This window comes from Sceloporus occidentalis, unplaced genomic scaffold (genome assembly GCF_023333645.1).
Source record: "Sceloporus occidentalis isolate IW3139 unplaced genomic scaffold, rSceOcc1.0.p SCAF_495, whole genome shotgun sequence".
Lineage (NCBI taxonomy): Eukaryota > Metazoa > Chordata > Lepidosauria > Squamata > Phrynosomatidae > Sceloporus > Sceloporus occidentalis.
Genome location: NW_028317475.1, coordinates 137590 through 160664, shown reverse-complemented (window position 1 = coordinate 160664; position 23075 = coordinate 137590). Strand labels below are relative to the sequence as shown.

Here is a 23075-nt window from a genome sequence, read left to right as displayed (position 1 = left end):
TGTCACAGAGTACACTGCCCCCCCAATATATCAGCCTGTACCCCCTTATACTGTCACAGAGTACACTGCCCCCAATATATCAGCCTCTACCCCCTTATACTGTCACAGAGTACACTGCCCCCCAATATATCAGCCTCTACCCCCTTATACTGTCACAGAGTACACTGCCCCCCAATATATCAGTCTGTACCCCCTTATACTGTCACAGAGTACACTGCCCCCAATATATCAGCCTGTACCCCCTTATACTGTCACAGAGTACACTGCCCCCAATATATCAGTCTGTACCCCCTTATACTGTCACAGTACACTGCCCCCCAATATATCAGCCTGTACCCCCTTGTACTGTCACAGAGTACACTGCCCCCAATATATCAGCCTGTACCCCCTTATACTGTCACAGAGTACACTGCCCCCTATATATCAGTCTGTACCCCCTTATACTGTCACAGAGTACACTGCCCCCCAATATATCAGTCTGTACCCCCTTATACTGTCACAGAGTACACTGCCCCCTATATATCAGCCTGTACCCCCTTATACTGTCACAGAGTACACTGCCCCCCAATATATCAGCCTCTACCCCCTTATACTGTCACAGAGTACACTGCCCCCAATATATCAGTCTGTACCCCCTTATACTGTCACAGAGTACACTGCCCCCAATATATCAGTCTGTACCCCCTTATACTGTCACAGAGTACACTGCCCCCAATATATCAGGCTGTACCCCCTTATACTGTCACAGAGTACACTGCCCCCCAATATATCAGCCTGTACCCCCTTATACTGTCACAGAGTACACTGCCCCCAATATATCAGCCTCTACCCCCTTATACTGTCACAGAGTACACTGCCCCCAATATATCAGCCTGTACCCCCTTATACTGTCACAGAGTACACTGCCCCCCAATATATCAGCCTCTACCCCCTTATACTGTCACAGAATACACTGCCCCCAATATATCAACCTCTACCCCCTTATACTGTCACAGAGTACACTGCCCCCAATATATCAGCCTCTACCCCCTTATACTGTCACAGAGTACACTGCCCCCAATATATCAGCCTGTACCCCCTTATACTGTCACAGAGTACACTGCCCCCAATATATCAGCCTCTACCCCCTTATACTGTCACAGAGTACACTGCCCCCAATATATCAGCCTCTACCCCCTTATACTGTCACAGAGTACACTGCCCCCAATATATCAGCCTCTACCCCCTTATACTGTGACAGAGTACACTGCCCCCCAATATATCAGTCTGTACCCCCTTATACTGTCACAGAGTACACTGCCCCCAATATATCAGCCTGTACCCCTTATACTGTCACAGAGTACACTGCCCCCAATATATCAGCCTGTACCCCCTTATACTGTCACAGAGTACACTGCCCCCAATATATCAGTCTGTACCCCCTTATACTGTCACAGAGTACACTGCCCCCCAATATATCAGCCTGTACCCCCTTATACTGTCACAGAGTACACTGCCCCCAATATATCAGTCTGTACCCCCTTATACTGTCACAGAGAGGGTCACCCCGTATATAATCTAGAACTCCCCATTGGATCCTTTCGATGACATTTTATCCCAGCTACTTTTACCCATCAGACGCTGACCCTGCGCGACTGGCTGCTGAGTTCCGTGACATTAGCGTGTAGCGTGTAGTGTGGAGCATGGCGGACGGGGAGCAGTTCATGTCTGTGAATTACGAGGTGTTTGGAAAGGTGCAAGGCGTCTTCTTCCGCAAGTACACGCAGGTAACGTGCCGAGCGGCCTCAGTCCTCCCCTCCATCGCGCACCCACCCCGCGCGTGCAGTCCCCTCCACCGCGCGCAGTACACCGCGCCCCCTCCCCATGCGCACAGCCCCCTTCCACAGGGCAGCCCCCTCCACCGCGCGCAGTACACCGCGCACCCATAACCCGCGCGCAGCCCACTACCCGTGTGCAGTACACCGCGCAGCCCCCTCCACCGCGTGCAGTACACCGCTCACCCAGCCTGCGCGCAGGCCCCTCACCGCGTCTCTCTGCATTCCTGTTCCTCCAGGCGGAGGGAGCACGGCTGGGACTGGTGGGCTGGGTGCAGAACACGGATGCGGGCTCCGTGCGGGGGCAGCTGCAGGGCCCCGGGGGCCGCGTGCAGGAGATGCAGGACTGGCTCCGGAATAAAGGAAGCCCGAAGTCCGAGATCACCGGAGTCCGTTTCCAGAACGAGCGGCGGATCCCGCGGCTGCAGCACAGCGCCTTCAGCATACGCAAGTGACTGCGGCGAGCGTGCGTGACATGGGGCCCCCACCGCATGGCCCGTCTCCCCGGAACTGTCTGCACAATCCCTGTGCAACATGACAAGCGAGAACATACATATTACCCCCCACGGGAGCAGCCACGTGGACTTCCTGTTCTCAGGATCTGCAGGATTATTCCTCCCCATTCAGTTATTTCTCCCTATTGTTAAATTAATGTTAAATTATAAAGTTTATGGGTTAAAAAACAAAAATCTGTCACTTTCCAACTTTTTACTACAAAGTAAATAAACTAATGTCACACGTAGGTACCGGAGTCAATCCTCCCCCCCCCCCCCCCCCGGGTTTCAGGCGGATGTACCGGAATCACCCAACGCCAAACCCCCCCCACCAGGCGGATGTGCCGGAATCAACCGACACCCCCCCTCCCGGTGTCACACGTATGTACCAGAATCCGCCACAACTCCCCCCCCCCCCCCCGTCAGATGTCAGGACCATGCTCCCCCCTGTGTGTGAAGACACCCCCCCCCCCCCCCCGGCGTGTCAGGACCCCGTTCCCATGACCCGGGTGATTTAGGGGTTGACTCGGAGTTCCCAGGTATGTCTATATTGTTCCTTGGATTTAGGGACTGCCCAGAGCAATCAGGGACACTTGGTCACTTGAGCTATTGGCTAATGCATAACAAGATTGGGGTGGTATTTGCAACACGTGACTCTGAATCCCTCAGAGGTCTCTTCTTCGCCCCGTTATGTGAGTACAGAGTCTGAACATCCAAAAAATGGTTCATTTAATAGGAGCTTCACGCTGGTTGCTATGGTGATATGGGCCCATTTTTTGGAATCTGTTCCAGAATCACGTGTTGTAAATACCACCCCCAACAAATTGCCCGGCAACAAAGGCGGACAACCTACATGATGGCCGCCGCGCCCATACAGGCGACACGATGAAGTTGGGCGGTTATCTCTGTTGCGATTGAATGACATCAATGCGGCCGCTCAGGTTCCGCTTCCTGCCAACCAACAAAATGTCCGCTCGCGTCTTTAGCGACATCTTCAGGGATATTTCACGCGAATGGCACTGTTGCTGAATAGCTTCGTAAAGCAGCGTCCTGACAAACATGGCAGCCTGTATCTCAAGCTCCGCCCACACTATGATAGCCTCCAATGGCACGTTACCGTAGGCTGCTCCACTTCCGGGCCGCGGTTTATTAGGGGCTCTGTGAGGTAACAGCTCGTTTGGGGGCCGGGGATTGTGTGGGGTGCGTGAAGTAAGAATATGGGAGCTTTATACCCCTGGGGGTGTCAGGAGTGGGGGGTGTACCCAGCACACCCATGTTCCCTGTCCGCGGGGCACCCCTAGCCACGTACCCTGCTCCCCTGTCCCCGCATGGTGTGGCAGCAGTGTCACGGGCGACATCATTTAAGGCCGGTTCACATGCAGGCCTGTGTATGATGCGTGGGCGTGCGGGTGACAGGGCAGGCGTCTGTATGATGGGCAGGCGTGTGGGTGACAGGACAGGCGTGTGTATGGTGCGCGGGCGTGTGGGTGACAGGGCAGGCGTGTGTATAATGGGCAGGCGTGTGGGTGACAGGGCAGACACATGGGGGACACGCCTGTAACTGTATGTTCCCTTCCTAGGTTCGCGGCGATGTTCTGTATGACGTGTCCTCCTCGTGGCCGATGATCCGCCCGCTCTCAGACGACCTTCAGCATGCGCTGCGCTCCGGGGTCGCGATCACGTCTGCCGGGCAATGCGTGGAAGAGCTTCTCCTGAACAGCAGCGACGCGGGGGCCACGTGTATAGCGGTGCGCGTGGATCTGGAGGCGCTCAGAGTCCAGGTGGTGGATAATGGCAGCGGATTGGCCGAAGCAGACATGGACGCCGTGGGAACGCGCCACTTCACCAGCAAATGCCACTCCTTGGAGGACCTGGAGGATCTGAGGTTCCACGGGTTCCGCGGAGAGGCGATTGCCAGCATCGTGGACGTGTCCGGCGTGGTGGAAATCACCTCCAAGCACAGGGACGCGCAGAAAACGCTCACCAAGCTGTTCCGGAACGGGCGGCCGCTGCATGCGCGGGAGGCAGGCGTGCAGCGGCCGAGCGTGGGTACCACGGTAACCGTGTGCAGCCTGTTCTACAACCTCCCGGTCCGCAGGAAGCGCGTGGACTGCGTGCTGGAATTCGAGAGAATACGGCGTCGAGTGGAGGCCACGGCCCTCGCGCATCCCTGTGTCTCCTATTCCATGAAGAACGATGCCCTGCACTCCGTGGCTCTGCAGCTGCCCAAAGCCCGCGACGTGCGCTCGCGCTTCTGCCAGATCTTTGGGCTGCCACGGGGCGAGAAGCTGCGGGAGATCCGCCACGCGTGGAACGGGTTTCACGTGCGAGGCTTTATCAGCTGCGAGGGCCACTCCAGCAAGTGCATGCAGTATCTGTACGTGAACGAGAGGCTGGTGCTGAGGACCCGGCTCCACAAACTGCTGGACTCTCTCATGAGGCAGGAGAGCGTGGTGTGCCGGGCTGGACACGCGTGGTCGGGGAAGCTCCACGCCATCTATGTGCTTAACATTCAGTGCGGTTACCGCAAATACGACGTCTGCTTCGAGCCGGCAAAGACCCTCATCGAGTTCCGGGACTGGGAGTCCGTGGCAGGCGGCGTGGGAGACGCCGTGAGAGGCTTTCTGAGGAGGGAGAGTCTGTTCTCTGAGCCACGGGAGGCCGGCCACAAGTCTCCAATTCTTGCGTATCGTGGCCTGGAGACTTTATGTCCCACGGATAATCCTCACTCATCAAATCTCACTTCCAAACCTGTTCGGAGGCGTTCAGAGGAGCCACGTGAGCAATTTGGCCACCAGAGTGAGTGCTGCCACTCCAGCGTTCCCTCACTAATCGAGAACCCAGAGGGGAGTGGGGGTGCCACGTGTCCCTCACTAATCGATAACCCAGAGGGGAGTGGGGGTGCCACGTGTTCCTCTGTCCTCGAGATCCCAGAGGGGAGCGGGGGTGCCACATGTCCCTCACTAATCGAGAACCCAGAGTGGAGTGGGGGTGCCACATGTCCCTCACTAATCGAGAACCCAGAGGGGAGTGGGGGTGCCACGTGTCCCTCACTAATCGATAACCCAGAGGGGAGTGGGGGTGCCACGTGTTCCTCTGTCCTTGAGAACCCAGAGGGGAGCGGAGGTGCCACGTGTTCCTCTGTGCTCAAGATCCCAGAGGGGAGCGGAGGTGCCACGTGTCCTTCACTAATCAAGAACCCAGAGGGGAGTGGGGGTGCCACGTGTCCCCTTGTGACCGCTGAATGCGATCCTTTAGATGCCACTGAGGGGCCCGTAATGAATACGAGAGTTTCCGCTGACTGCTGCCCAGCCCACGGTTCCGATGCACCGTGTGGCGTCCGCCGTCTCCCTGAAGCAAATCGGTGGCAAACGTTATTTCGCAGACCCGGCCCCGTAAGCGCCGAGGAAATCTTTGGGAGACGACCGGACGCTGAGGTGATGATGACTGCACGGTGTGACCCACGCAGAGACACCACAAGTCCCACAAACGTGTCTCAAACAGTGAGACTGGCCCCCCGGACAGGGTCCTTGGAGCAGTTTAGAAGGCTCTACGGGAGAGCGCAGAGCCCCTCGTGGACAGACAGACGGGAAAGTAAAGAAAGCGGCTTGAGAATTTTTGGCGGTCGCTTACATTCGCCAGCTGGACGCCGAGCGGAAGGCGCCGTGGTGTCCGATGTGGACGCCAGTCGTCAAACAGCTCATCTGAAAAGAGACGTGTCCGGTCCACGCGAGACACGCAGATCACTGACCGCAAAACTGAGTAGGAAGAGAACAGAAGCTGGAGACTCCAGCGCCAGAGAGACTCCTTCCCGTGGCCAGGCGCCACCATCCGCACATGGCGGTGTCGGTAACGAGCTTGTAGATCAGATCCGTGGCACGCAGCAGGGCCCGGGGCCAAATTCAGTCGGCGGTCCAGGAACTGCTGTGTCCGTGTCCAGCTCCGTGTCTTCTGATTGGCTTCATTGTTACGAAGCGTCTCTCGGGAAGAACGTCTTTGTTAATAAATCCACGGGACTCAGCAGTTACCACGGCCCACGGAGGGAGACGAAGACTGTCTGCCGAACCGGCCCAGCCAGCGCAGCCGCGAGCGTGGCCTCCTCCGGCGGTACGTATGAGCCACCATGACACGTTTCCAAACCCTATGATGCCAGACATAAATCTCTTCTCTGTGTCATGGATCAGTGGCTGTCACTAGTGGGAACTGTGTCATTTCACACGACACGATGTCCACTGAATGTGTCGTCGTTAGTAACCACGGGGTCAGTACCACAGTCGGCCCCACGCGGTAGAGACAGGGACAGGCAGCACAGAAGGGGATGTTTAACACCAAACTATCCTGCTCACCTGAACCTCTTCTGCTGCAGTGTCCCTGCGCCACGAGGACGTGTCCCTGCGCCACGAGGACGTGTCCCTGCGCCACGAGGACGTGTCCCTGCGCCACGAGGACGTGTCCCTGCGCCACGAGGACGTGTCCCTGCGCCACGAGGACGTGTCCCTGCGATCGGCTTTCACACAATGGGAGAATCCAGTCTTTGAACGCCGTCCTTTAGTAAGTACCAGCTCTGAACCTAAGCCACGGACTGACCCCCCCGGACCCTTTAGTAAGTACCCGCTCTGAACCTGAGCCACGGACTGGCCACTCCGCACCCTTTAGTAAGTACCCGCTCTGAACCTGAGCCACGGACTGACCCCCCCCCCGCACCCTTTAGTAAGTACCCGCTCTGAACCTGAGCCACGGACTGGCCACTCCGCACCCTTTAGTAAGTACCCGCTCTGAACCTGAGCCACGGACTGACCCCCCCCCGCACCCTTCAGCCGTGTCCTCACAATAAGACGGTGTTTTTAGAAGGTCACTCGTGTCTTGTTGCAGGTGGGGGTGAATGTGAGCCGTGGACACTCGGACGCCGTGGCAGTTAAGATTCACAACATACTGCATCCGTATCGCTTCACCAAGCAGATGATTCACTCCATGGAGGTGAGGATCCCAACGGCCCCCTGGCGTGGCCATCCTGGACACTCTCTGGGGAGGGGGGTCCTGTATGGCTGGGGGATTATGGGAAAGGCTTGCCGTCTATAGCAAGAGTGACGTGGGGGGGCCGTGGTCGGACGCCAGCTCCAATGATTATACTCAACTGCGTGGTAACATCTATTCTGGTATTGCAGTGGGCACGTTTTACTATACGGCGTATACGTTTGTGGAGTTGGGAGCTGTGGCCACGTGGTAATAGTCCACGAATTGTGACCAAATAGCTTGTGTATTTTTGCAGGTCCTGCAGCAAGTCGATGGGAAATTCATTGCGTGTCTGATGAGCACCGGGAAAGAAAGTGGCTTCACAGGTACCGTGGCCCCTGGGTCGATAAAGCCGTGTCCTCTCCCCAAAACTTTCTGCCCTCCTGGGGTAAATGCTTTTCGGTGCCGTTTGCCACGGAGCGTGGTGTCGGAGCGTGGTGTCGGAGCGTGTCGTGGAGCGTTATTGTTCCACTGAGACACGGCGCAGGCAGACATCAGGCCGCGTGGCACATGGATCAACATCTGACCGCATGCTCTGTTTCAGGGGGAAACCTGCTGGTGCTGGTCGATCAGCACGCGGCCCACGAGCGCGTCCGCCTGGAGCAGCTGATTGCAGGTACTACGGATCTGCTGCCCGCCACGTATTCAGAGCACCAGGTGGAGGATGGGCCTTAACAGCCTCTCGCTTTGATTCTCGAGATTCCTACGAGGCGCTGAGTGAAGACTCCGGGGAGAAGCGGCTGAAGGTGGCCGTGGTGGAGCCTCCACTGGAGCTGGATGTCACGGACGAGCAGCATCGACTTTTCAGGTAAGTGCTGAGACGTGGCCCCCGCTTTACCCACCTTTCCCCTGGGGCCTGTGTGGCGGATGTGCCACGTGCTGGGAGTGGATCCTGCATTCCGTGGCTGTTGGGTTGGGGTTACCCAGTAATGCCTTTCCCTGCAGGGCTTTTGCCAGCCACTTCCAGAAGGTCGGCCTCTGCCTCCGGTTCCCAGATGCGGGGGCACCGCGTGTCCTGGTCACGGAGGTTCCCTTGTGCTTTTTGGAGAAAGAAGCCACCGAAACACAACGCAGGAGATCACCAGTTGCCAGGAAAATGGTGGAGGTAACTTCCTTACCCACGTGGCACAAAGTATTATCAGATGAGAACTATTGCCGCGGTCGGGGTACGTGGCCTTAGCGTAAACGTTACGTGAGCTTCTACCCGATCATAGAGCGTCAGCATAGGTTCTCTGTCTCTCACGGAGGAGATGCACTCGTGGGCTGTCTCAGACACAACGCTCACGGATCAGTCCCTCCGCGCCCTCTACCTGACGGTTGTGTTTTGTCTCCAGGATTTCCTGCAGGAGCACGTGGAGGTGAGTGGATCCGAGCTTCTCTGACACGGAGCGTCAGCTTCGTGGCACTCTCGGCGTCTCTTCACACTGGTTCTCCGCATTTTCTCCCCTCCAGTCGCTGCGGACGGCAGGAGCCACGCGTGGGCCGATCCCTCGCACCGTACTGAAGGTGTTGGCATTGCAGGCGTGTCACGGTGAGAGCCACGGGCGAGTTCATGTTCCGGTGCGCGGTGGGATGGGGTGGTATGTGGCAGGTTTCTCTGACGGGGAGAGTTGCCGCTGGACACTTTATTGGTTGCCGCCGCCATGGTTTTCTGGGGTGGTATTCCTTGTGTTTCCATGGTTACGCAGCGCCCTCGCACAGCTGTCTGTCAGCCACGTTCCTGGATTATCTGTGGTCTCCCCAGGTGCCGTGAAGTTTAATGACCGCCTGACGGTGGCCGAGTGCAGACACCTGAGCCGGGCCCTGTCACGCTGCCACCTGCCCTTCCAGTGCGCCCACGGGAGGCCGGCCATCTTGCCGCTGGTGGATATCTCTCACCTGGAGCAGCAGGTACAGTCATGATCTACCTCATTCCACGGGGCGGGCCACGCACCCACACGCAGTAAATTAACTCGCTTCTCCTTTCATCCAGGTCACGGCGAAACCCAACGTGAGACGCCTGGCGACAGAACGGAGAGCGTGGGAGCTGCGCAGGAACCGCTCCCCCTCCACGGAGCAAATAAACCATGCCGCGCACGCATGAATAAAGTCCCACTGACACCAGGGGTCCAAACATCCTTTATTAACACAAGCAGAGGGGGTCTGGGGGCCACAGCTCGTGGCCGGCTGGGGGTCACAGCTCGTGGTCGGCGGGGTGGTAGAGCTCGCTCATCAGCCGGTAGATGTAAGAGGGGGCATTGCCCCCAATATTAGAAATGAACAGCGTGATCAGCTCCGGGGGCACGTGGTCGAATATGGGGCAGTGAGCGCTGACCTGGGACAGGATTTCCCCTGCAGAATGAGGACAAGAAACACATTACTGCCCCACACCCGGAAAATACCCCGTGGCCCCCACACTCTCCAGCGCTACACGAGTCCCACCAATACCTTCTGAGAACGGCAGAACCTCCTGCGGAGACACGAACTTGTGAAATGAAGCCTCCTCGTTGGGGAACTGGGGAGAAAAAACAAGCATTAAAGGGCAGGAGCCACGTTACTATGACCACTATGAGAGCCACGGGAGAGGGCATAACGGAAGCCATGGCCAAGAGATGAAGCCACAGCTTACTGCCCGCCATGTGGGGGTCAGAATTGGGAGCCCACCTGGGGGGAGAGCTTGAACATCGGAGCACAGACTATGAGAGGCGTGGAGTGGTGCTTGGCGGCTAATGCCAGCGTGTGGGTCCCGGCCACGGCGCGCAGCGACCCGTTGGCCAGGATGGTCTTCGTGCCGATTATAACCTATAGAGAGTAACGGTAAAGATTAACTCCGCGAGGACTGGAGCAAACGCGCACCCGCGTGCCACGTCCGAACTCACCTTATTCACCCGAGACATCACGGCAAAGATGGCGGCATCCGTGATCACCGTGGTCTCAATCCCGGCGCTGGACAAACTGACCGCCATCTCGTGACCCTGCAATCACATGATGACTGAACAGCTGCCGATGGCTGACCGCGGCCCCCCCACCCTGGCCCACCTACCTGGCAGAAAGGCGCACATTCCGCCACGATCACGTGGAACTTCCGCTTCCGCGCAGCCTCCTCCAGAAAGAGCTGAACGGTGCGCGAGCGTCCGATGGTCATGATCACCTCGTTGGAGTGAATGTGCTCCTTCGCCTGCGCGATGATGTTATCTGTGGTGCCCTCTAGTGGATGGACATAGGAAGTGAAAGCATTCAGGGGGAGGGGGGGGGCGCGGTGGCAGGGAGAGAGGGGAAGAGCGCGGTGGCAGGGAGAGGGGACACGACGCGGCGGCCCGGGGAGAGAGGGGACACGACGCGGCGGCCCGGGGAGAGAGGGGACACGACGCGGCGGCCCGGGGAGAGAGGGGACACGACGCGGCGGCCCGGGGAGAGAGGGGACACGACGCGGCGGCCCGGGGAGAGAGGGGACACGACGCGGCGGCCCGGGGAGAGAGGGGACACGACGCGGCGGCCCGGGGAGAGAGGGGGGGGTGCGGCGGCAGGGAGGGAGGTTCCTACCCAGCTCCAGGAGCAGCTCGTTGACTGCCTCGATCACGTTGGCCTTGAGCAGGGGGAAGGGGGTGTTGAAGTCGTCGCTGAGCCCCTCGGCGGTGACCAGTTTATGGAGGGACTCCTGCTGGTCCGTGTCCTCGCTGCATCCTCGCAGCCTGCGGAGCACGTGGGCGTGGAACACGCTTAGTGGGTGACATCACATTCCCGGTGACAGCAACCAGTACCCACCAGACCCCCCCCCCCCCAAACGTGTGATAGCTGGGGCAGAATGTGGGGTATCCCAGGACCCCCTATGTGTGACTCTCTCTACGTGGGACACCCCACGGGCCGCCCGCTGGGAATGGGCACCGACCTGCTGTACTCCTCGCGGATGAGCTTCAGGACGCGCCGCACCATGTTCCCCACCGTGGTCTCCGAGGGCTGAGCCGAAATCATCCTTCCCCCCTCTCGCCGAATAATCTCCATCACCTCCCCTAAAACAACACGGATACATACCAGGGGCAAAATTATATATATATATACGTGGGTACATATACATACCAGGGGGCAAAACTATAAATATATGGGGGTACATATACATACCAGGGGCAAAACACTATATATATATATATATATATATATATATATATATATATATATATATATATATAGGGGGTACATATACATACCGGGGGGGGCAAAACTATATATACACCGGGGTACATATACATACGGGGGGGGCAAAACTATATATATACGGGGGTACATATACATACCGGGGGGCAAAACTATATATATACGGGGTACATATACATACCGGGGGGAAAACTATATATATACGGGGGTACATGTACATACCGGGGGGCAGAACTACATATATACGGGGGTACATGTACATACCGGGGGCAAAACTATATATGTATACAGGGGTACATATACATACCGGGGGGGGGCAAAACTATATAGATATACGGGGGTACATATACATACCGGGGGCAAAACTATATATATATGTATACGGGGGTACATATACATACCGGGGGAGGCAAAACTATATATATATGGGGGTACATATACGTAACGGGGGCAAATATATATATATACAGGGGTACATATACATACCAGGGGCAAAATTATATATATATATACGTGGGTACATATACATACCAGGGGGCAAAACTATAAATATATGGGGGTACATATACATACCAGGGGCAAAACACTATATATATATATATATATATATATATATATATATATATATATATAGGGGGTACATATACATACCAGGGGGCAAAACTATATATATATATATATATATATATATATATATATTAATTATACATACAGGGGGCAGAACTATATATGGTGGGCTCTCTGTCAACTTTAATGGGATTATGTTTATTGACCCCAATGGTGACTGCGCTACGGACTCTGTGGGCGCCATGTTAATAAATGTCATGCAGGGGCAGAATGAAACACGGGGCTGTAAAGCCTGTACCTGACAGGGGCAACTACACAATGCCAATCAGGTGTCAGCCTCGGTTATTGCCCCCACCAGGGTATCTAACCTGCATTGCTCCACCGGCTCTGCGCGATTATCCTTCGGAGAAGGCCCACCGTTTCCCGGGCCGTGTCCTCCGATCTGGGCCGCTCTCCCCCACGCTTCAGCCCGGCCACAAACGCCTCGATCCGCTCCGAGAGCTCGGACTCCTTCTCTGCCAGCCCCGGCATGATCGCTGCGAGCACCAATATGGCGGCAGAGCTACCAGCGGGTGTACCAAGATGGCGTCAGCTACGTCATTCCGAAGCGCCGCACGCTCTGGACCAGAAGGAGAAGAGCAGTGAGTACCGGGATCGGTATCCCCTAGTAACCGGACCGGTATCCCCCAAAACTAACACCCGTTAACCAGATGGGGGCCGCCCCGATATCCCTAGTAACCGGTCCCTGAGTCACCAGGAGATGCTGCGGCTCCACCCTTGCTCCCTGAATGACGTCAGAGGGGAGGGGTTTCATGCTCCATGCTCCATGCTCAGAGGAGGACAGGCTGTGAGTGGCTTTTCATCTCCTTTACTCTCTGTGCTGAGTGATGGGCGTGGGGGGCTGTGAGTAATGGCTTGTGAGTGATGGGTGTGGGGGGCTGTGAGTGATGGCTTGCGAGTGATGGGTGTGGGGGGCTGTGAGTGATGGGGGGCTGTGAGTGATGGGTGTAGTGCAGACCCTGCGGCTGCCTCGTGCCAGTGCAGTTATTGGTGAGCTGGATGCTGCCGCTGTACCCCAGGATGCTGCTTGTAGCTGCGCTACGGAGTCTGATGGCGCTATATAAATGATTTAGCCGCCCCGCGCATGGGGTTGGCCCTCAGACCCCCGTACGGCGGCGTCTCTGGCACGGACAGGCTTGTGTGTTTGGTGTCCAGCCAGCATGTTCCGCCTCCCAGACCAGCCGAGGCTGCATTAGGGCCCCGGAGTGGCCCCCGGCTGACGCGCCCCTTTCTCTTTGTTGTTCAGGTGCCGGCGGATGTTAACGTTATCCGGCCTTTTCTGGACGAGGACGCAGGCTGCTCGGTAAGATCCCGTCCTCGGCCCCCGCCTGCTCGGTAAGATCCCGTCCTCGGCCCCCGCTGCCCAGCCCTTCGCTGACCCCGTCTGTCTTGTTGCCCAGGGGCCACCCTCGGCTCTCCGTCTGTTGATTGCGTTCCGTGGTCGGTGAGCCGCGTGGGGGACGTCTCCGGCCCGTGAACGAGATGAACACAAAGCGCGATTACCTGGTGGACGCGGCCAAGCAGCTGCACATCGCGCAGGAGAGAGATGCCAACGAGGAGTACGAAGCCGCCTTCAGCCACTACAAGCACGGCGTGGAACTGCTGCTGAGCGGAGTCACGGGTCCGGCCCGCGCTGTCTGTCTGTCCGTCCGTCCGTCTATCTATCTGTCTGTCTCTCGCGTCTCCTCTCTAACCGCGTGTCTCTTTTTCCCCCCGGTAGTCGATCCGAGCCGGGAACGCAGAGATGCCGTAAAGCGGAAGATCTCACAGTATTTAAAACGCGCCGAGGAAATCTTTAACTGCCATTTGCAGCGTCCTGGGGGAAACGCGTGGGGAGCAGTGGAGGTGAGCGGTGGCCGGAGGGAAGCACGTGGGGAGCGGTGGAGGTGAGTGGCGGCCGGGGGGGGGGGGGACGCGTGGGGAGCGGTGGAGGTGAGTGGCGGCCGGGGGGGGGGGTGCGGTGGAGGTGAGTGGCGGCCGGGGGGGGGGGTGCGGTGGAGGTGAGTGGCGCCCAGAGGGGGAAACGCGTGGGGAGCGGTGGAGGTGAGTGGCGCCCAGGGGGGGGAAACGCTTGGGGAGCGGTGGAGGTGAGCGGCGGCCGGGGGGAAGCGCGTGGGGAACGGTGGAGGTGAGCGGCGGCCGGGGGGAAGCGCGTGGGGAACGGTGGAGGTGGCCGGGGGGAAATGCGTGGGGAGCGGTGGAGGTGAGCGGCGGCCTGGGGGAAGCGCGTGGGGAGCGGTGGAGGTGGCTGGGGGGAAGTGCGTGGGGAGCGGTGGAGGTGAGCGGCGCGGTGGAGGTGATGGCGTCTGGGGGGAAACGCGTGGGGAGTGGCGGAGGTGAGCGGCATCTGGGGGGGGAAGTACATGGGGAGTGGTGGAGGTGAGCGGCTCCACGTTATTTTTTCCATCAATAGGGATACAGCAGCCTCAGGTTTCGGCCAATCAGAGTCCTCAGCGCGGCGGTGGAAAACCTCAAGCACTGCAGGGTTGTGAAAATCATTGACAAGGTATTTGTTCTACGCATGTATGAGATCCATACTGCCCCGGGACAGAACCGGATACCCGACCGCCCCCCCAGGGACAGAACCGGATAACTGGCTGCCCCCCCCGGGACAGAACCGGATACCCGGCCGCCCGCGGGGCATTAAGCTCTTAGATCCATATTCTCTGTAATAGTGAATTAGAGGGGAATTCACCCATCGCAGCTGCTGCCCCGACACGGATTCATCGGATCAGTCAGCCGGATCTGTTATTACTATTAATGGTGTAAGACTAGTAAGCGCGGGCGGCACCACTGGGCCAGTCCTGAGCCTCGGGGCAGAAAGCACCTGTAAAAGCTGCAGATCACATAAAATCAGCCCAGTGGCAGCTCTGTAAAAATACAGAAATAATGCTCAAAGTTAGGGAAAAAAACTACAAAAGTGTCCAGCTCATGTTGCGTGGTCACTTTTATGCTTCCTTTATTTTTAGGTCCAGTTGGTTTACGATCCGTCCTCAGGAACCACGTTTGTGCTGAAGGTGATTTTCCTGTCTAATTTATAACTTTTTAGTAAATTTTGTGGCCGCACAAATAACTCAGTTTTCGGAGTCTCTGCCGGTCGCTGCGCTCGGCTGCCGGTCTCTTTCAGTGGATCATACCGAGGGTCTGTTGGGTTAAATCCTGATCCCAGCCCCAGGGGGCAGCACCTGGAGGGCCGGGTCTGGCCCCCCCAAGCAACAATCTCCTTAAACTGTAGCTTCTCTCAGAATCACCTGATAATGGCGCTCTCCCCGTCTTCCAGGCCCTGATGAAATCGGGCCGATCGGGGCACGGAGCTGCAACCCTCATTCCGCAGAGCGTCCCGTTCATGGTGCAGTTACAGAAATTCTACGTCAGCGACGACGCTCTGTACCTCCAGCTGCAGCACATTCCAGGTGAGACCCTCTCCTGAAAAGCAACCCCACGTGTCCTCCACTTGTGACTAGTCCTCACCGTCCGCTCCCCCCACCGCCCCCCCTCCCACCGTCCGCTCGCCCCCCCTCTCACCGTCCGCTCGCCCCCCCCACCGTCCGCTCGCCCCCCCCCTCCCACCGTCCGCTCGCCCCCCCTCTCACCGTCCGCTCGCCCCCCCCACCGTCCGCTCGCCCCCCCCACCGTCCGCTCGCCCCCCCCTCCCACCGTCCGCTCGCCCCCCCCTCTCACCGTCCGCTCGCCCCCCCCTCTCACCGTCCGCTCGCCCCCCCCTCTCACCGTCCGCTCGCCCCCCCCTCTCACCGTCCGCTCGCCCTCACAGGTGGCCGCCTCTGGGGGCATTTCAAGAAATACCAGGATCGCAGCGTGGATGCACACGGTGGAAAAGAGCCATTTGCGGAGAGCGAGGACTCCACTGGTCTCTCCCACAATCCACTAGACGGCAGGTTACCTTCTCACCCCGCGTCCCCGGCAGGTGACGTCGCTGCCGGGGGCATTCCTGAGTTACAGGTCAGACGGTGGGGGTCACAGCTGGTGATGGCGCTGGAGACGCTTCATCGCGAGGGGGTTCTGTGCAGAGACCTGAATCCTCGCAATCTCCTCCTGGGGGATAAAGGTAAGAGAGAAACTGCCTAAAAATCCCCCTCCCACACTTATCACCCCCGGGCCGAGGGCTCGTCCTCACAGGTGCCCCAGTTAAGAGCTCTGCCCTCTATCCGCCCCACAGGTGACGTTTGCCTGACGTACTTTGGCCAGTGGCGCGAGGTCGATGCTACCTGCTGTCCAGAGGCGGCCGAACAGCTGTACGTGGCCCCAGGTGAGGAGCTTCTGGCCGCGGGTTACCCAACAGGTAAAGCCCCACACAGCTTAGGGGCCCAGAGCTGCCCTCTTTTCCAGCTAGACCAAGGGTGTCCAACCTGCGGCCCTCCAGCACTACATCTCCTATACTCCTCAGCCAGCCACTTAGCTGAAAGAGCATTATGGGAGATGTGAGCCGCAGGTTGGACACCCCCGAGCTAGACCTTCTCCGCAGCCTGGTGCTGAATTAGGAACAAGCCCAACCTCAGCTTTCTATAGTCTCGTTCCGACGGCCGAGCCCGTTCACCAGGGCTTGTTGCTTTAATGGATATATATATGGTGATAGCCGAGCCTGACATGTTCTCTGATACAGAGGTCCTTGGCGTGGGCACGGTGACTGAAGCTTGTGATTGGTGGAGCCTCGGTGTCCTGCTGTACGAGATGCTGACCGGGCAGGTAAAGATGGAGCGTCAGCTCTTGTGCATTTACAATAGAGGTGTGTTTCTGGATTAAGGAGAAACGTTTGCCGTCATTGACCGTGGCTCTCTTTTGCAGCCGCTCTATACCTGTCTAGGATCTGCAGTTAGCGCTCACACTCAGCTCCCGCTGCCGGACACTCTCAGCTCTGCCGCAGCCTCTCTGTTAACCCAGGTGAGACCGTCCGACGGAACGGCTCCCCCCCCCCAGTAACTTCCCATCGATGTGTCAGGAGAACACGCCCCCCCCCGCAGAGCGTAACGGAGCCATTAGGGGCCCAAAAGCCTCCCATCTAATGCAGGACACTGGAACCGGGTGGGGGATCAGAAAGTGCCTGGGGGGGGGGGGGGGGTTGGGGGTTAAAGACAAATGCATTTCCGACCCAGCTCGCTTTCTTATCAATTCCGTCCAGTAGTCGTGGCTAAGATGAGATGACGGGACGTCCGCTGCCACCCCTCTGCTTATCTCTCCCCAGCTCCTGTATTACGACCCAGACAGACGGCTCGGCTCCGGCCCGGAGGGGGTGCAGAGGATTAAGAGGCACCCCTTCTTCACCGGCATACACTGGAACCGGCTGGGCTAAGATGCAATCGGCGCGGTGCCGGCAAGGCTTCCCGTGTTAGCGACACGTTGTGCATGTGACTTGTACCGAGGGGAACTGCTAATAAAGCACCAGCCCACCGATTAACTTTGTCTGATTCGGGGGGGAATCGCAAACCATACACGAGCGCTACCGGCAGACGCTGTAAAAAGCAAGATTTAAAGCTCACCCCAAAATTATTTTAATATTTATTTTTTACATTTAAAATCAAAAAGGGCTTTAAATATTGTATAGAGCTCTGTATACACCACGGGCCGGCGCTGAACACAAACCAGCCACGGGAAGGGTGGGACGTGCAAGTCAAAGCCCTTCAACTCCCACCCGGCCGGGACAGCGGATTAGAGGGGCTCTCACTTCAGTCACCCCGCAGCAGGACGGAGGGCCCAGTCTTTATAACGCCCGGGTATCAGCGTGACCACCGGGAGGCAGCGTCCCGAAGCCAGAACATATCCCAGGGTATAATAAAAACAGCATATGAAGGAGGCACCTCGCTGAGGGGACTCAAAGATCCAGGAGGAGAATTCGGGGGTCCTCCACGACGGATTTAATCTTACGAAGGAAAAGAACTGCTTCTCTGCCGTCGATCAGACGATGGTCATAGGTTAAAGCCACGTACATCATAGGGCGAATCTCCACCTGCAGAACAGAAGACTTAGAATGAGATACATGCATTCATACACAACAGACTATACACAACCCGCGCATGCCCAGGATACACACCTTACCAGACACAGCGACCGGCCTTTCAAATATACCGTGCATGCCCAGAATGGCAGACTGGGGCGGGTTGATAATGGGCGTTCCAAACAAGGAGCCAAACACTCCGCCATTGCTGATGGTGAAAGTACCGCCGTCCATGTCTTCGATCGCCAAATCATTCTTACGTGCCTGTGGGGGCGGAGACGAGAGGGGGGCTGAGCGGGGGCGGGGCAGAGCCGAGAGGGGGGGGGGGGGGCTCATGGTGCAGTGAATAATGGAAGAGCCGCAACTCACCTTCTCTCCCAGCTCAGCAATCGTCCTCTCAATATCTGCAAAGTTCATTGATTCCACGTTTCTCAGCACAGGAACCACGAGACCCTAAAATAGAAAGTCATACATCAGTCCCACGAAACTACCCCAACAGCCCCAGAGGGAAGTGGTAAGGCTGGTCCTGGGGCATCTGCCCACATCTTGGCTTTAGCCGGTAAACCGACGGCTGTCTTACCCTGGGAGTGGATACAGCCACGCTGATATCGATATAATCTCTGTACACGATCTCCTTGGTTGTATCATCAATAACTGCAAGAGAAAGTAGTATTTACAGGGGAGCCCCTCGTCTTATTTATACAGCCCCCCCGCAGCCCCTTTTAGAGGCTATACATTCAAAGAGCCTTGGATAAATAGAAGTGACAGATTAGGCTAACAGGCTTACAATCTAGAGGCATGTCATAAGGAGCCGGGAGGTTAAAGGTTAAGCGATCACAGGAAGTTCAGAAGCGGAGATGTCCTCTTACCGGCGTTCACCGCTGGTTGGTCTTGTAATGCGAACGCCGCAGCTTTAACAAACGCCGACATGAAGCCCAGTTTCAGGTTGTGCTTTTTGAGGAAGGCATCTTTGTGCAGAGTCCTCATGCCCTGGATGTTACTGCGATGGATGGAGAAAGCCGGGGTCAGGTACATATCACCCCTTCACACAATGGGCAGATTCGGGGACTTACCCCAGCACCATCCGTCCCCCCCCCCCCAGACACACCCGCACATATACATACATATACACACCCGCGCACACACCAAAAACAGTAATATGAAGGGCGCTGACCTCATATCAACCTCATTGAAGGTGGTGAGCATGGCGCACGTGTTCTGAGCCTCCTTCAGCCGCTGAGCGATTCTCTGGCGCATGCGATTCATTTTTACCTGAAGACAGAGCAGGAGTCAGACTGGGGCAGGAGGGGAGTGACACGGGACAGGGATAAAGGGGGGGTGCTGGGGCAGGAGGAGAGTGACACGGGACAAGGATAAGGGGGGGGGGTGCTGGGGCAGGAGGAGAGTGACACGGGACAGGGATAAAGGGGGGGTGCTGGGGCAGGAGGAGAGTGACACGGGATGGGGATAAGGGGGGAGAATTCTCACTCTGTGCTCGGACCGGGAACCAGCAGACGGAGGGCCCTCAGGAGCCGGTGGAGCAGGAGACGGCTTCACAGCAGACACTAAAAACCAAAATGCGAGATTTCACTCTGTGGGGACCCCCCCCCCCGATCGCTGTGCCCTCTCTCCAAGGGCCCATTACTGCCGAGCCATGGCCTAATAATCAGGCAGTCCTCACTCCTTTCTTGTAGGATTATCAGGCCTCTTGTCGCTTACCTGGTTTGGTGTCTAGCGGCTGGGAGGACACGGGCGGCACAGGCGGGAGGGCAGAGGGAATGTCCCCGGAGGCAGGTTCAGGGGGTGAAGCTGTGGGGGGCTGTTTGGGAGCTGCGGATTCGGCTGGTTTAGTCTTGGTGGGAGCAGCTGCAGAAAGAGACAGAGGTGAAAACTCTCAGCCAAACGTGGCCTGTAATGTGCACTGTGCTTTACCACCGTCACGCAGCCTCAGCGCGGGAAGCCATGGGGATCGCTCTGTGATCAGACGCCTCGGCATTTTATACACTCCTCTGGAATCTTCAGTCCGCACATAACCTGCCCCGTTCCTTATAATTAGATAAAGGTCCTGTTGGATATTCAGACACCGGCCGGGTTCTCCACAGGGCTGTCCAACTTGCGGCCCTCCAGCTGTTGCAGGACCACATCTCCCACAATGCTCTTTCAGCTAAGGGGCTGGCTGAGGAGGATGGGAGATGTAGTCCTGCAGCAGCTGGAGGGCCGCAGGTTGGACACCCCTGAAATAGCGCTATGTTAAGGGTACATAAGTGCATCTGGATAGGAACTGGCATTTAATGAACTTTGGCCACTTGTAAACCCAATAACTTTTCAACAAACGCCCAACGGTACCTCCAGACTTCTTCAGGACAAACAGCGGGGTCCCTCCCTCCACTTTTCCTCCATCAGGAACCAAAAGAGCCTCTATCACCCCAGCAGCAGGGGCAGGTACTTGCACGGAGGTCTGGGGGGAGAGGCACGTGATCAGGCGACCCCGATATCCGGTAAAACAAAGCGAAAAATCATGAAAGTCACGGACGTGTCTACACTTCACTCACCTTATCGGTCTCGATCTCACACACGACTTCATCTTCAGAAACCGTGTCGCCAACGGCTGCAAAACACAAAGCAAGATGGAGAGAGAGAAAGCCCACACAGGACGGCCCCCCGATGTCAGGCAGCGGGATTATATATATCACACATATAATAAAATATATATAACAGAGTCTTCAGAAAATACAAAAAACATCTGGGACTTTGTTAACGCGTCAAACCGCAACAGGACGTCGGATTCCGCTCCTTTTATATTTGACTTCAGACCACCGTGTAGCGTCGGGCCTCCCGCGCCGAGCCGGCATCTCACCTTTCTCCCACCTGACATCTCCTTCGGTGACAGATTCTGCAAACGCCGGAGTATTAACTGTCACCACATCCTGCCCTGCGGAGAAGAAGAAAGAAATGCGATAAGCGCACGGAACCCGAGCAGCCTGACCCCCCCCCGGCGTCACCCACTTACTGCGAACCGGAGACGTGCGGTAGAATCGAGCTTCCGTCAGGGCCGGACCAGGAAGTCTGAGTGAGGAAGAACACAAAGGGTTAAGAAAGAGTACCCCGTATTCATGCCGCCGATCCCCCTTCCCCGGCGCTCACCTCAGCTTCCGGCTCCCGCTGAATGATGAAATGCGGCAGCCGGATATCTCTGCAACGGGAACAAGTGTCAGCCTCTCTTATTACCCCACGGTGTCAACAGAGCCAAACGCCCTAATACTCACCCACAAACGGGCGACTCCGAACCTCTCCATGACCCTGAAAGGAGAAGACATTGTGTGTTTGATGCGGCCCACACATGTACTGTCCTGACAACACCGGGGCCCCGTGGCCGGCACGCATTATAAAGGGACCCATTGGTCCGGTTACGGGGCGAGAACGCACTTTCCTTACACTTCTCCCCACATCCTACGAGACGGGTGAGCGATCCCCGAATCCAAGCCCAGAAACATTTAATCTGAGTCACGGCCCTGAGATGCGCTCGGCCATCAGGGAGGCAAAGCCGGCCGTCAGCCCCGCGCCATGAAACCGACAGCACCCGAGCGCCTTGGCAAAGATATTCCTGCGTGACCCCGGAAGAACGCGGAGGTTTCAGGGCGAAGTCTCTTCTCGGGGTCCCCAACACATTTCAGGGGGGGGATCAGTAACGAAGCCGGGGGATCTAACCTGCTGACGAAGCTCTGCAGCACACAGGGGGCTCCGCAGCGCACGGGGGGGGGGGGGCTTCGCTTTAACTAACGACTCTTTCCCAGTAAATGGTCTTCTCTCCACGACACGCGAGAACTCGTTACCGGTTACGGGAGTTATGCAGAAAGTGGCATGACTGGTCTGTTACGGGCGCTGCTACCAAACCTATACCAGCGGCACACCCCGGATTACTAATGGCACCCCTGCCCAGCGACGGCGGGCCCCTGCCCAGCGACGGCGGGCCCCTGCCCAGCGACGGCGGGCCCCTGCCCAGCGACGGCGGGCCCCTGCCCAGCGACGGCGGGCCCCTGCCCAGCGACGGCGGGCCCCTGCCCAGCGACGGCGGGCCCCTGCATCGCTTCAGTGAACATCATGCGAGTTACCGGTGTCTCCCCGAAAGAAGGTGACCCCACTCATTGAGCACCACAGGATAACCCTTCAATAACACCCCCCCTCCGCCACTTCATTAAGTTACCCCGCAGAGCCCGGGGTAATTACCCCACATTTTATTTACAGCCGCGGGGAGAGCAAATTTTACATTAAAACTGTGATTTTTAACACACATGAGAGGAAAAGAAGGGAAGGGGCCTGGCTCCTAGGAGCTTACAATCTACTAGGAGGGTGAGGGGAAAAGAAGGGACCAAGCTCCCTTGCTCCGTCAGGCTGCGAACCACAGATGAAAAGGGGGCAGCAGGAACAGCCGGGACCGGGGCAACTGCAGCCAATACAACAGATCTCAGGGCCAAAGGGCCACAAGAGGCCGCGCTAAGGCTGCTGGGCAGTGAAGGGTTAAGGGCATGAAACCAGCGGCCTGTCAGACCGGGGCAGGAGGACAGACAGTCAGGATGTCTCACCCGTCGGAGTGCGGTCACAGGGCAACGCAGGGCCCGGGCCAGGCAGCGGGAGAGCATGACAGGGACACAGCTCAAGGACACGCCGGAAACAGAGCCTGACCAACAACTCAGAGGGAGGAAAGAGGCGGAACTTCCGGATGGAACATACCTTTAGCACAAAACAGATGGGTAGGAATGTACCACCTCCACGGCGAGGGGACTGTACCACTGCAATGGTACGAGGAGGGGGCACAGCCAACCGGAAGCTGCTAGTTATCGTTCAGTGCAGAATGGGTTAACCATGCATTAGTTAAAGCAAGTAGAAGGGGGGGTCGGGATGTACCATAAGAAGGGAAAAGGGGGAGGTATGATGGGCAGACGAATAAACCAATAGAACCAGAGCGCGGTGGGATATACTACTGCGGATAGGAATTGGGTAAATGATGGGACTGTATAACACATATCTGCCAAGTAGTGATGGGAA

The 23075-nt window shown here is 57.3% G+C and overlaps 5 protein-coding genes across 5 annotated transcripts; 3 read left to right on the top strand and 2 right to left on the bottom strand.

Annotated features, from left to right (window-relative positions):
* Window positions 1-1682: 1682 nt before the first annotated feature.
* On the top strand, window positions 1683-2269 carry LOC149271554 (acylphosphatase-1-like). The gene is made up of 2 exons (XM_089507355.1): window positions 1683-1766; window positions 2054-2269. Exons 1-2 carry the CDS (start codon window positions 1683-1685, stop codon window positions 2267-2269), a joined length of 300 nt encoding a protein of 99 aa, XP_089363481.1.
* A 1661-nt stretch (window positions 2270-3930) lies between these two features.
* On the top strand, window positions 3931-9404 carry LOC149271553 (DNA mismatch repair protein Mlh3-like). Its single transcript, XM_089507348.1, has 11 exons — window positions 3931-6415; window positions 6675-6859; window positions 7181-7285; window positions 7578-7647; window positions 7866-7937; window positions 8021-8129; window positions 8267-8426; window positions 8656-8679; window positions 8774-8852; window positions 9066-9211; window positions 9294-9404. The coding sequence occupies exons 1-11, from the start codon at window positions 3931-3933 to the stop codon at window positions 9402-9404; spliced, it is 3546 nt and encodes a 1181-aa protein (XP_089363474.1).
* Window positions 9405-9494: 90 nt separating this feature from the next.
* On the bottom strand, window positions 9495-12550 carry LOC149271552 (translation initiation factor eIF2B subunit beta-like). The gene is made up of 8 exons (XM_089507351.1): window positions 12388-12550; window positions 11190-11310; window positions 10844-10992; window positions 10344-10507; window positions 10180-10275; window positions 9965-10102; window positions 9749-9815; window positions 9495-9652 (listed from the first exon to the last, which is right to left on the bottom strand). The coding sequence occupies exons 1-8, from the start codon at window positions 12548-12550 to the stop codon at window positions 9495-9497; spliced, it is 1056 nt and encodes a 351-aa protein (XP_089363477.1).
* Window positions 12551-13561: 1011 nt separating this feature from the next.
* Window positions 13562-17387, top strand: LOC149271551 (ribosomal protein S6 kinase-like 1). Its single transcript, XM_089507347.1, has 10 exons — window positions 13562-13700; window positions 13800-13924; window positions 14493-14585; window positions 15049-15096; window positions 15360-15507; window positions 15852-16145; window positions 16257-16346; window positions 16701-16783; window positions 16883-16978; window positions 17280-17387. The coding sequence occupies exons 1-10, from the start codon at window positions 13562-13564 to the stop codon at window positions 17385-17387; spliced, it is 1224 nt and encodes a 407-aa protein (XP_089363473.1).
* A 519-nt stretch (window positions 17388-17906) lies between these two features.
* On the bottom strand, window positions 17907-22669 carry LOC149271550 (dihydrolipoyllysine-residue succinyltransferase component of 2-oxoglutarate dehydrogenase complex, mitochondrial-like). The gene is made up of 15 exons (XM_089507356.1): window positions 22613-22669; window positions 21296-21329; window positions 21174-21222; window positions 21040-21095; window positions 20887-20961; window positions 20582-20637; window positions 20376-20487; window positions 19749-19895; window positions 19518-19594; window positions 19204-19301; window positions 18899-19029; window positions 18610-18683; window positions 18399-18482; window positions 18126-18293; window positions 17907-18041 (listed from the first exon to the last, which is right to left on the bottom strand). The coding sequence occupies exons 1-15, from the start codon at window positions 22667-22669 to the stop codon at window positions 17907-17909; spliced, it is 1353 nt and encodes a 450-aa protein (XP_089363482.1).
* Between the last annotated feature and the right edge of the window lie 406 nt (window positions 22670-23075).

Bases quoted from the DNA above. Each gene is read 5' to 3' on its own strand.
- LOC149271554 (XM_089507355.1), top strand. From the start codon at position 1,683: ATGGCGGACGGGGAGCAGTTCATGTCTGTGAATTACGAGGTGTTTGGA. The intron at 1,767-2,053 runs GTAACGTGCCGA...CTGTTCCTCCAG, and splicing joins TCTTCCGCAAGTACACGCAG to GCGGAGGGAGCACGGCTGGG.
- LOC149271552 (XM_089507351.1), bottom strand. From the start codon at position 12,550: ATGCCGGGGCTGGCAGAGAAGGAGTCCGAGCTCTCGGAGCGGATCGAG. The intron at 11,311-12,387 runs GTTAGATACCCT...GTGTTGTTTTAG, and splicing joins GAGCCGGTGGAGCAATGCAG to GGGAGGTGATGGAGATTATT. The intron at 10,508-10,843 runs GTAGGAACCTCC...TCCATCCACTAG, and splicing joins CGAGCTGCTCCTGGAGCTGG to AGGGCACCACAGATAACATC.
- LOC149271550 (XM_089507356.1), bottom strand. From the start codon at position 22,669: ATGCTCTCCCGCTGCCTGGCCCGGGCCCTGCGTTGCCCTGTGACCGCA. The intron at 20,962-21,039 runs GTAAGTGGGTGA...TCTTCTCCGCAG, and splicing joins CCGCACGTCTCCGGTTCGCA to GGCAGGATGTGGTGACAGTT. The intron at 18,684-18,898 runs GTAAGAGGACAT...TTTCTCTTGCAG, and splicing joins CCAACCAGCGGTGAACGCCG to TTATTGATGATACAACCAAG.
- LOC149271551 (XM_089507347.1), top strand. From the start codon at position 13,562: ATGAACACAAAGCGCGATTACCTGGTGGACGCGGCCAAGCAGCTGCAC. The intron at 15,097-15,359 runs GTGATTTTCCTG...CCCGTCTTCCAG, and splicing joins GAACCACGTTTGTGCTGAAG to GCCCTGATGAAATCGGGCCG. The intron at 16,979-17,279 runs GTGAGACCGTCC...ATCTCTCCCCAG, and splicing joins CAGCCTCTCTGTTAACCCAG to CTCCTGTATTACGACCCAGA.
- LOC149271553 (XM_089507348.1), top strand. From the start codon at position 3,931: ATGATCCGCCCGCTCTCAGACGACCTTCAGCATGCGCTGCGCTCCGGG. The intron at 7,286-7,577 runs GTGAGGATCCCA...GTATTTTTGCAG, and splicing joins AGATGATTCACTCCATGGAG to GTCCTGCAGCAAGTCGATGG. The intron at 9,212-9,293 runs GTACAGTCATGA...CCTTTCATCCAG, and splicing joins TCTCTCACCTGGAGCAGCAG to GTCACGGCGAAACCCAACGT.